We start from the raw sequence: 12639 nt of genomic DNA on the forward strand, positions 1-12639 counted from the left end.
GGGGAGCCCAGCACATCAGTGCGAAAGTTAAGGCTGAAGCATTTGCAACAATTTTCAGCCAGAAGAGCCGAGTTGATGATCCATCTCGGCCTCCTCTTGAAGTCCCCAGCATCACCGATGCCAGACCTCAGCCAATTTGATTCACTCCGCATGATATCAAGAAACGACTGAAGGCATTGGATACTGCAAAGGCTATGGGCCCTGACAATAGTCCGGCAATAATACTGAAGACCTGTGCCCCAGAGCTTGCCGCACCCCTAGCCAAGCTGTTCCAGTACAGCTACAACACTGGCATCTACCCTGCAATGTGGAAAGTTGCCCAGGTATGTCCTGTACACAAAAAGCAGGACAAGGCCAACCCGGCCAACTACTGCCCCATCAGCCTACTCTCAAACATCTGTAAAGTGAAGTAAATGAAGGTCAAACCTGTTAGAATAACACAAAGTTTGAATGTGGCATGAACCAAAGCAGACAATTAGACAATTTAAAACATGGGCATGTGCAGGAAACATTACACAACATATGAACCAGCAAAAGGAAAATTCAGATGACTGTTGGATGTGTGCCCTTTTTTGTATTGCAGGAAAACAAAAGTACATAGATGTTATTCTTCAAGTCATGACATCAAAATAGTTTATGGAAAATTATTCCTACATGATTTTCTTTAGGAAATTAGTTGGCCCAATCTAATAGTACGTGCAAGGGGTGTGAGAATGAAGGTGAATAAAAAGTTTTTGGCTGCTTTTAAAAAGGGTGAGGCACAAAAGTGATGTTATTTTCCATACACCACAGATATGTTTAATTCTTTACATTCTGAAAATAGGCTTTAATTTTGTGTTTCAACCCAATCTTCCTATACTACATATCTCTATTCTTGCAATACAATATGCTAATCTCACACTTACTTTCCATAATGCATGACTGAATTATAATCGTATGGTGTGTCCAGGTTATTGGTGTCCATTTTCATAAAATTGTATTCTGTTCCTGTAAAATAACATGTGGGAATAACTGAATAAACTCTTGCTTTGACCAGTTTAATGCACTTATTCACTCCCTTTATCTTCAGGCAAGTCATCAACAAGTTTTGTCTTTTACTTAAGCCACCGAGGGTAATTTTAACTTTTGCCAACGTTGTAAAACAGGTGACGATGGATTGGCCATCCATTATTCAACCCTCTTGTCTTTCCTTTCCATTAGATTGTGCGTATAACGGGCATCCAATTTGCTACCAACTATTTTGCACCTCCATCAACGTTGAATTTCACTGTCAACTATTTTAAACCAAAGGGATGATTTTCCTTAGTCTTTATGTAGTTTTTACAGTGTTGGAACAGAGTAGGATTGTCACTCAGTGATGCTGTTGATTTGACTATCTTATTTTAAAGCCCCTATTGCACTCCTGAGTAACCTACAGCCAGGTAAAAGAGGGCCAGCAGTTTCCCTGCCAAATGATCCAAGCAGAAATAAGAGCTTTAAAACTTTCCTTATTGATTATTTTCTTATTGGAAATGTTTTTTCTCCCTTTTAGTGTTTTCCCAAAAATATACTTTATTCATAAAAATCTATAAAAAATACATTACAAAACAGTACCTAGTTGACATTCCAGAAAGTGCAAAGGAAATCAGTTTTCTTCAATACAGGAGTGAGTTGCCTCACAAGCCTTCCATTCCATTTTATCTGCCATGTACATTTTACAGCAAATCCATATTTGATGTGTACGGCCTGAGGGGTTTCCCATGGGTCCAGCCCCTCAGTTCACTATGGCGGGAGGACCTTACACAGTGGTATTTCCCCATTGAGTCTTTGCGGTGGCTGCCCCAAGCTCTAGTGCGTCCCTCAGCACATAGACCTGAACCTTGGAATGTGCCACTCTGCAACACTCGGTCATGGACAACTCTTTGCACTGGAAGACCAGCAAGCTTCGGGCAGACCAAAGCGTGTCCTTCACCAAATTGATGGCCCTCCACCAGCAGTTGATGTTTATCTCGGTGTGCGTCCCTTGGAACAGCACGTAAAGCATAGACTCCTGTGTTACCGAGTTGCTTGGGATGAACCTCAACAAAAACCACTGCATCTCTTTCCACACCTGCTTTGCATAGGCACATTCCAGCAGGAGGTGGGCAACAGTCTCTTCCCCACCACAGCCACCTCGGGGGCAGCGTGCTAAGACGGTGAGATTCCGGGCATGCAGGAAGGATCTGACGGGGAGGGCCCTTCTCACCACCAGCCAAGCTACGTCTTGGTTTTTTTTTCCCCAAAATATATTTTATTCATAAAATTCTGTAAAAAATACATTACAAAGCAGTTCAAAACTGCACCAAGCTGACAATCCAAAAAGTGCAAAGGAAGTCAGTTTTCTTCAATGCAGGAGTGAGTTGCCTCACAACCCTTCCATTCCATTTTACATGCCATGTACATTTTACAGCAAACACATATTTGGTGTATACAGCCTGAGGGGTTTACCGTGGGTTCAGCCCCTCAGTTCACTATGGCAGGAGGACCTTACACAGTGGTATTTCCCCATTGAGCCTTTGGCTGCCCCAAGCTTTACTGCGTCCCTCAGCACATAGTCCTGAACCTTGGAACGTGCCAGTCTGCAACACTTGGTCGTGGACAACTCTTTGCGCTGGAAGACCAGCAAATTTCGGGCAGACCAAATAGCATCTTTCACCGAGTTGATGTTAATCTCGGTGTGCGTACCTGGGAACGGTCCATAGAGCACAAACTTTGTGTTACAGAGCTGCTTGGGATGAACCTCGACAAAAACCACTGCATCTCTTTCCACACCTGCTTTGCATAGGCACATTCCAGGAGCAGGTGGGCAACAGTCTCTTCCCCACCACAGCCCCTCGAGGGCAGCGTGTGGAGTGGGTGAGACTCTGGGCGTGCAGGAAGGATCTGACGGGGAGGGCCCTTCTCACCATCAGCCAAGCTATGTCTTGGTGCTTGTTTGAAAGTTCTAGTGATGAGGCATTCTGCCAAATGATCCACCATCTCCTTTTCCCATCAGGCCTTAAGGACATTCCGTGCAGACCACTGCCTGATGGATTGGTGATCAAAGGTGTTTTACCGCAGAAACTTTTCCACAAAGGATATTTGGTACGGCATGGTCCAACTGGATGGAGCGTTCCATGGCAATGTGACTGGACCCATCCTTCGCAACACTGGGGACAGACAGAACCTCAGCACGTAGTGCCACTTGGTGTTCGCGTACTGGGGCTCTACGCACAGCTTGATGCAGCAGCACACAAAGGTGGTCATCAGGATGAGAACGACATTGGGTACATTTTTCCCGCCCTTATCCAGAGGTTTGAACATCGTGTCCCTCTGGACCCGGTCCATTTTGCACCTCCAGATAAAGCGGAAAATGGCTTGGGTGACCGTCACGGTGCAGGAGTGGGGTATGGGCCAGACTGCGCCACATACAGCAACAACGTGATCGCCTCGCACCTGATGACCAGGTTCTTACCCACAATGGAGAGAGAACGCAGCTCCCACATGCTCAGTTTACGGTGTAGTATGGCTACTCGCTCCTTCCAGGTTTTAGCGCACGGCCCGGCCATTCCAAACCATTTCCCTAGCACCTTCAGGTAGTCTGACCTGATGGTGAAGGGGCCAAAGGATCGGTCTGCCCAGTTGCCAAAGAACATGGCCTCACTCTTGCGTGGTTAACTTTGGCTCCCGAGGCCAGTTCGAACTGGTCACAGATGCTCATCAGTCTGCGAACGGACAGCGGATCCGAGCAGAAGACAGCGACGTCGTTCATGTACACGGAGGCTTTGACCTGAGTGCTTCCGCTGCCAGGGATTGTCACTCCTCTTATGCCCGCATTCTTCCTAATGGACTCAGCAAAAGGTTCAATACAGCAAACAAGCAAGACAGGAGAGAGAACAGCCCTGTCTGACTCCAGATCGGATAGGGAAACCTTCCGATTCCCACCCATTGATTGAGACTGCGCTACTGATGTTTGTGTAGAACAGTTTGATCCAATTGCGTATTCCCTCCCCAAACCCCATTTTGGAGAGCACGTCCATCATGTTTTTGTGTTATATCCTGTCAAAAGCCTTCTCCTGGTCCAAGCTTATGAGGCAGGTGTCCACCCTCCTGTCCTGTACATAGGCGATCATATCCCTGAGTAGAGCGAGGCCATCAGAGATTTTCCTGCCGGGTACAGTACAGGTCTGGTCAGGGTAAATCATCGACTACAGAGCAGACTTGACCCGACTGGCGATGACTTTGGCCAGAACCTTGTAATCAACATTAAGCAGAGAGAAGGGCGCCAATTTCTGATTTCTGCCCTCTCCCCCTGCCGCTTGTAGATGAGGGTGATGATGCCTTTCCTCATGGATTCTGACATGATGCCGTACAGAAGCATACTCTCGTATAGTTCCAGCAGATCTGGGCCAATCCAGTCCCACAGAGCCGAATACAACTCAACCGGGTAAGCCATCACATCTGGGAGTTTTACTCGTCTCGAAGGACCTGACAGCGTTTGTCAGCTCATCCAAAGTTAGCGGTTTGTCCAGTCTGTCTCGCGTGCTGTCATCTAAGATCTCCGTGATAGATGACAGGAAGGACTGGGAGGCCGTGCTGTCCGTGGGCTTTATGTTGTACAGCCCAGCATAAAAGGATTTGTGGATCCTTAGTACGTCAGACTGCGGAGACGTTCCCCAAGCCATCCTCTTCCTTCAGGCTGCTGATCACAGAGCTCTCTGTGTGTACCTTTTGGAAGAAGAAACGCAAGCACATCTCATCCTGCTCAACGCAGCGGACTCTGGACCAGAAGATGATCTTGGAGGCCTCCGTGGCAAAGAGTGAGGCCTGCTGGCTCTTCACCTCTTGGAGATCCTCCTTGACTTCGACCCCCATCGACTGCAGCCAGAGCAGATTTTGCATTGTTTTCTGGAGTCGGGACATTTCTCTCTATCTGTCTCTCGCCTTCTGAACAGCTTTCAAGATAAAGAACCTCTTGATGTTCTCCTTGATCGCCTCCCGCCAATGCACTGGAGACTCAAAGAGGGGTTTCACGGTTCTTCAACCTTTGTAATCCCTTTTCAGTTCCTCAACGTTCTCTGGGGTTAGCAGTATAGCATGAGCTTCCATGTCCCCCTGCCAACCCGCTGGTCGTCCTGTAAGTGACAGTCCGCCAGTAAGACGCAGTGATCAGAGAAGAACACCGGCTTGACATCGGTGGATCTGACCGTGACAGCATGGGACACAAACAGGAAGTCAATCCTGGAATGGGCAGACTCGTCCAATCTTGACCAGGTGTATCTACACCGCACTCTGTCTGCAGGTTTGCTGAAGACGTTGTGCAGCTTGGCATATTTTACTGTTTCCATTAGGAATCTGGACGTAGTGTCCAGTTTGCTGTCTTCACTGCCGAATCGTCCAGCTGCATCAATGATGCAGTTGAAGTCACTGCCTAGAATGACTGGTCTGGACATTGCCAGCAGCAGTGGGAGCTGCTGGAAGACAGTCAGCCGCTCGCTGCATTGAACTGGGGCGTATGCATTGATCAACTGGAACGGAGCATTGTTGTACATTACATCTGCTACGAGTAGACGATCGCCCACCACCTCCTTAACTTCGGAGACGGTGAAGTTGCCTCCGCGCAGCAGAATACCCAGGCCGGAGGAATGGAAATCATTTTCCCTGACCAGATCGATGGCCCGTGGGACCACCGTTGCAACCATTGCCTGTAGGTGCTGAGGTGCGGAATTCCACACACCTGCAGCAACAGCAGGTCGGCTTTGACCTTGGCGAGGTAGCCCAAAGTAGAAACTCATCGCCTAGTGGATTTAACGTTACGCACGTTAATCAAAGTAATCTTTATACCCGTTTTAAAGTTGGGTTTTGCTTCCCACACCTGGAGTCCTTGCTAGTCCCAGTCCTTGAGTATGTTCCTGCATACCCAAAGTGTACACAAGCTGCTTCACATTTGTTGGGCTCAGAAACCCCTCTTGCTTACTCATGGGGGTTTTGTTCCGCTTGGGTGACATCGAGGGGGTGTCGTAGGCAGCAAAGCTTGGGCTGTCCTCTGATGTTGGTGTCTTTCCCCTCTGTTCCTCCTCACAGATATCACTGCTCCCGACTTCCCGGAGCTGGAGTGCGCCAGACGCTTCATTGCTCTCTGTGTCCCGAAGCTGGGGTGCACTGGGCATCTTGCTGGGTTTGGCGCTTTGGGGCGTGCTGGGCCCATCACAGCTTCCAGTGTTCTGGAGCTGGGGGGGCTTTATCTTCCAGCTCCTTTGAGTTCTGCCGCTTCTTTTGCAGGTGCCATCGTTCCGGCCCTTCCTCGTCCAATGAGGAAGAGCTGCCGTAGACTGTTCAGACGGTAGCCTCCTGTTGCCACTGGTTTGGGTGGTGGCCTGTTCCTTTCTTGGAGGTTTCTTCTTTGTGGTTTTCCTTTATACCACTTGCCACTGACCAGTTTGTCCGTCTGCTGCCTCCTCCTCCATAGATTCATGTACCGCTGCAATCTTCGGTCCGTGGCCGGCACTCATGCGCCTTGGGATACCCGTCCGGGTAAACAAAGAGCAACACTGGTTGGGGGGGCGGGGGTGGTAAGTTTATCAGTGCAACAGGGGAGGTGGAGAATGGGGCCAAATTAGCAGCATGGGTGTAGGGGATGGTGGGAAGGGTTGTAGTTGAAAGTTTGGAGGGGAAAGATCAGATGGTAAATTTATTTATTTAAACTCATGTTTAAATGATGGTTAGCTCATGTGTTTTGGGGGAAGAAGGGCAAATAATTAATTTAATTGTTATTGGGGATGGGAAAGAGGAAAAAGAGATGTATTTATTTATTTTAGTTCAATTTACCTCTAAATATTTAAATTAGCCAGTAGGGCTAACAGCCCTTTAAAAATGGCATCAGTGCCTGCGCACAGGCAGCTGACACCAATGTCGGGGATGGACAGCCTGCCCCCTCCACGTGATCAGGCGGGGAGTCGGTCTGCCCTGGCTATTTAGATGAGCCGCCACACAGAAGATTGTGGCGGCTCTATGGCATGCGGCCCGCATTTTCCATCTCGTTGTCGATCTTGGAGGCTAGATTATAAAATCAAACTCTATGAATGTGCAGATATTTGGTAAGCTATTCAACAGATCCTTCGTGTTAACACTCAACGGCTGAATTTTACCGGGCTTCTGACGTCGGGGGTCATGGTGGGGGGGGGCCCCGAAAATACCTCCGGGAGAGGCCGCCACGGGCCTCGACGCCAGGAAGGCCCTGCCCCATATTACCAATGGCGGATTCACAATTTACATATATGATAAGTAATGAATTAATCACTTACCTGCTGCCACTGGCCGACCCGCTGCGGTATTCCGGTCGGTAAAGCCTGGCTACCTGACCAAACCGACCCCACTGAACCCGACCAAACCCGATTACATGTGTCAGGTTTGGGTGGGGTCGTGTCTATATTCTGTGTCTAGCATTCGGGCCCGGGTCAGGTCAGACTGGACTACTGTTTTGCATTGTTTTCTTTTTAATCTACGTTTTGATGTGATTTTTTCTGTTTCAATAATGTTTGTTATTTTCGGGTCGAGTTGGGCGTGAAAAAAATTAAAGGACTCAGGCTCCAGTCTGGTTTGGGTTGGCTGTGGTCGGGTCGGGTTTTAATTTTATACCTGAGCCAGGCTTTACTGGTCGGTTGTCCGATTTCCCGCGCCTTTGGATCTCCGTTCGGAGATCCGACGCGGAATACTGGTCGGGAAGGGGGAGCAGGTAGGTTTTCAGCACGGGAGGGGGGAATTGGTGGAGGGGATGGTGGGAAAAGGTTGAAGGTAAAAGGTTTTAAACTTTGGGGGGGGGAAGGTCGGGATCTCATGGTAAGATTTTTTTGGGGAGAGGACAATTAATACATTGATTAGTCATTGTGGGGTGGGAGAGGGGATTGAAACATTTAGTACATTTTTCATTTTCATTTAATAGATCCTGTAATATTAAAACTTTAAATTAAACTGCAGGGCTGGAAACCCTTTAAAAATGGCGCTGGCGCCTGCGCGGTGTCGTTGGATGCCATTGCTGGAGATGGAGCGCCCACCCTCTCCCATTGGTGGGGGGACGGTTTTCCCCAGCCTTGTAAATGAGCCGTTGCACTAAATATTGGAGCAGCTCCGCAAAGTACATCTCGCGCGTTCACTGCGCCGTTTTTGAAGCTCAAGCTGGCAAAATTCAGCCCTCAGTGTACAGGAAGCTGCCATGACCCCTTCACCCTCCAGTATTCAGCATTCACTCCTCTCTTCATAGAGAAAAAACATATATTAAGGATGGCTACTGCGCGATAAGGCACATCCTCTGCTGCCATGTGTAGTAAAACTCTATATGATAAAGGAAGGTTATGTATAAAAAAATTGGCTCATCAATCTGAAACAAAACAAAAGGTTGTTCAGTAAGACTTTGTTAAAAACCACAGAGAGATGGAACAGATCACTATAGCGAGTTGCAGAACCTGACACTAGATTGGCTGAAGGGTTACTTAACTTGGCTACCTCAAAGACACTAAAAGAAAACAAATGGAGTGTCAATCAATGTTGGGGCCGTACTTGTTAGCAAGCAACCACCACAGGGGTGTGGTTCAAAACTTAAAGGTCTGAAAACCCAAACAAAGGTTGCTATGGTGATCTGTTCTTCTCTGTGTGGTTTTTAACAAGGTGTTTAACCTGAATGATTTCATAAGAAAGAAATACTAGCAGGATAAATGAAAATGTTCCATCAAAGAAAAAGGGCACTGAATGTTCTTGAAATCAATTCAGAGAGAGATAAAATCGAAATGGGCGAGTGGTCCTTAAATAATGAACATAAAGAATAATATGATCAGTTACCATTAGAGGCAAAAGAAACCATAGAGGCTATTTCCATGCCAATGAGAAATAAATTTGGTACATATGATAAAAACTTACAGCAATAAATACAGCTTATGCAATGTCATGCAAACCGAATAAACTCCCTAGGAATTATTTTAGTATTTTAGACCAAAATGTATTTTGCTCCTGTAAAATAATACTTGCAGAAATAACTGAAATAAACTCTTGCTTTGGCCAGTTTAATACACTTATTCATTCCCTTTATCTTCAAGCAAGTCATCAAAGGATTTTTTGTATTTTTACTTTAGCTATTGAGGGTAATTTTAACATTCGCCAATGGTTTAAAACAGGTAACAATGGATTAGCCATTCATTAAACACCCGTCTTGTCTTTCCTTTTCATTAGTTTGGGTGTATAATGGGCATCCAATCCACTAATGATTATTTTGTGCCTCAGATGAAGTTGAATTTCACCAACTACTTTAAACCAAAGGGGTGAATTTCCTCAGTGTTTATGTCATTCTTACTGTGCTCAGCCCCAATGTTGATGAAAGACAAATTAAGGGTCTATATTTTGACTGTCTTTAAGTTTATATAAAATTAAATCATGTGGAGAAAGAAAAGTCATTTTTCCAAATTAAACTATAGCAACACATTGCTCCTTTTATCCCTAAATGTGGCTGGTTTGACTACTCCAAGCACAAGTAGAAAAACAGTACAATGAGGCCCATGCAAGTATTAGGCTGGTGATTAAGAAGACCATTGCAGAATTGAAAACGTCATTTTGATGCCTGAATAGGTTCGGAGGAGTTCAACAGTATGCACCCGAAAGTATTTCCAGAATTATCAGTGACTGCTGTGCCCTTCACTACTTTGAGCCAACATGGCTAAAAAGATAGTGCCAACTCCAGAGATCTTGCAGGAACAAGAACATGTGGATGATAATTGTTCAGAAGAGCTTTCTTTGCCCCAACATAAAGGGCTGAGAGTGAATAACAAATCACTATAAGGGCATTTTCTACTTTCATACAATCCTAACTAATTAGTCCATTGTCTCCTCTTGAACCCTTTCAAACACACGAGAGCACACATTTGTGAAAACCAAGGAAAAGTGTTAATTTAATATTTTTGGCACTTATTGATTGTCCATAAGATTTTTTTTTATCTCCAACTGGCCTGACCCCCTTCTTTAACTTGACTTCAGTTACAAACATTAATACTTTAAGCATGCTTACCTTTAATAATATCCTTATATATGATGCTTACATAGTCATCACGGTCACTTCTACTTTGCTCATGATTAAAACCAAGTGAATGTAGTAACTCATGCTGTACAACGCCATGTTGTACACAACCATTTCTTTGCAATGAAATAATCTGTAGTTGTTTATTATATCCTATATTTGACCAGCAGCTAAAAAGAAATAATTAAAATTAAAAACTTAAATTAATATTTCTATATTTGAAATCAGCTTAGTTAAATTATTTTTGATACCAAAATTGCCAAACGAATAAACCACACCCATTCAGTGATGCAGGCAGCATAAACTTCATGCTGCCTGTTAATTATAATGATTACGGCATGCAGCCCAATGCTGAACACGTCTCAATAGAGGGCCCAAGTTTGAGTGAGGCCAGCACCGCTTAAAGCTAGCCTGCATTAATTAAAGCCAGACATAAAGGCGAGGTGCATTCTGGCTGTTGCCGAGGCTGAAACTGGTTACAGAAGAATTGAAGACCAGCAAGAACCTACAGAAATGGTGCAATAGGCCAGACAGCATGCCCTGACGTTCTTGGATGATGCCCTAGAGGACTTAGTACAGGAGGAGGAGGTCCTCTTTCCTCAGGGGACTCAGTGACCCTGCAGCCAAATACTGAGCAGCCATTGAATTCAATGTCAATAATCTAGCCCTGAGGACCTGGCTGCAGTGCCGAAAGAGTTTATGACCTCACACAAGTGATCAAGACCAATAAATGCATATTCACATACCATATCCTATGAACTTGGTACCTTTACTTTTTTTAATTCTTTCATAGGATATGAGCATTGCTGGCAAAGTCAAGATTTGTTGCCCATCCCTAATTGCCCTTGACAACTGAGTGGCTTGCTAGGCCATTTCAGAGAGCAGTTAAGAGTCAACCACATTGCTATGGGTCTGGAGTCGCATGTAAGCCGGACCAGGTAAGGACAGCAGATATCCTTCCTTAAAGCACATTAGTGAATCAGATGGGTTTTTACAACTATCTATGATAGTTTCACCATTACTGAGACTAGCTCGCAATTCCAGATTTTTTTAATTAATTATATTGATTAATTGAATTTAAATTCTACCAGCTGCTGTGGTGGGATTTGAACCCATGTCCCCAAGGCATTAGCCTGGGCCTCTGAATTATTAGCTCAGTGACATTACCACTATGTCACCATCTCTCTTGTTGTTAGATACATAATAACTGCTACCTGGCCAGCCTGTGGTGTGGGAGGCTGAAGGCCTAGAAGGACAAGAGACTGATAAGGAAGTAACAGCATCACTTTGTTTTAGCTCTAGTAGCCGCCAACTCAAATACTGGCACTGCACGTACTTTTTAGGCTAATACAGAGGTGGGATCTGCATGTGGTGACTCACCAGACATGGGTAGGCTGCATCCTGACCAGGGGGACCACATCATGTGGGTTCTAACACCCCAGAGGACAAGGTTGAATGCAGTTTCTGCTGCTGAGGGTTCAAATGAGGACTTTGATGGGGTAGCATAGAGAAAAAGGTTAATGGGCATGCACACAGAAATGCATGATGTATTGGCTGCATTGCCAGGAAACCTACTGTCACTATCAAGGAGCACAGAGGACTCAGGCTCCAACTTAGCGCAGAGCTTGGAGCCCATCCTTTTCAGCATGGAAGTGACGACCAACTCCATGAGAGCACTTGCTAAGCTAACCATGAAGTAGTGTCTGATGGCTGATGTCTCAGTTTCCTTTACAGCACAAGCAGAAGTCACCCAACGTCTGAGTGCTGCAGTGGCATCTCAGACTGAAGTCATGAAATCTCAGCTTGTTGCCATGCAAGCTCAGAATACTGCCATCATTGATGTGGATGCCAGTGCTCAAAGGAGACTTTGGGGTCTCACAGCATCTTTGCAATCTATCTGCCAACTCTCAGGATGACATTATTCATACTCTCACCACTGCTGCTCTGCCAGTGCCTTTGCTGTTGTCTCTTAGCCAGCCAGCCCAGATAGTATCTGCTCATGATGAGGTGTTGTAATTTGAAGCCAGGCCTTCTAGGCTCAGAGCTGCTCGAGAGCATCCTGCAAGGTCATCTGCAGTCTCCCTCATTGTAAGTCAGTAGCCTTCCACCAGCCCTGCTGCAGTAACTGGGCTAGCTCAGCATAGAAACACTAGGCCAGGCAAAGGCACCCACAAGACAATCATAATATCATAAGGTTTAGATCAGTTTTGGAAAGGACAAGAAGCAATCTGGAGTAAAAATACTTAATTGGAGGAGGGCCAATTTCAATAGATTAAGAACAGATCTGTCCTGGGTAAACTGGAATAAAAGATTGACAGGCAAAACTGCAATGGAACAATGAACTGCCTTCAAAGAGGAAATGGTTCAGGTACAGTCAAGATATATTCATATGAGGGGGAAAGTTAGGGCAACCAACCAAAGCCAGGATTCCCCAGATGACAAAAGAGACAGAGTAAGATGCAGTAGAAAAAGGGGCATATGATTGACGTCAGGTTGATAATATAAATGAGAACCAAGCTGAATATAGAAAGTTCAGAGGGGAGCTGAAAAAGGAAATAAGAGAGGCAAAGCAAGAATATGAG

At 45.6% G+C, this 12639-nt stretch overlaps 1 protein-coding gene across 1 annotated transcript in view; it reads right to left on the minus strand.

Moving 5' to 3' along the window:
• LOC137376891 (high choriolytic enzyme 1-like) overlaps window positions 1–11750 on the minus strand; it is a 56692-nt gene extending 44942 nt beyond the window's left edge. The window contains exons 1-3 of the mRNA XM_068045849.1: window positions 11464–11750; window positions 10049–10227; window positions 906–987 (exon numbers count right to left, since the gene is read on the minus strand). Of these exons, the coding sequence (XP_067901950.1) occupies window positions 906–987; window positions 10049–10227; window positions 11464–11750 (548 nt within the window). The remainder of the gene's footprint in view (window positions 1–905; window positions 988–10048; window positions 10228–11463) is intronic.
• Between the last annotated feature and the right edge of the window lie 889 nt (window positions 11751–12639).

Source organism: Heterodontus francisci, chromosome 14 (genome assembly GCF_036365525.1).
Source record: "Heterodontus francisci isolate sHetFra1 chromosome 14, sHetFra1.hap1, whole genome shotgun sequence".
Lineage (NCBI taxonomy): Eukaryota > Metazoa > Chordata > Chondrichthyes > Heterodontiformes > Heterodontidae > Heterodontus > Heterodontus francisci.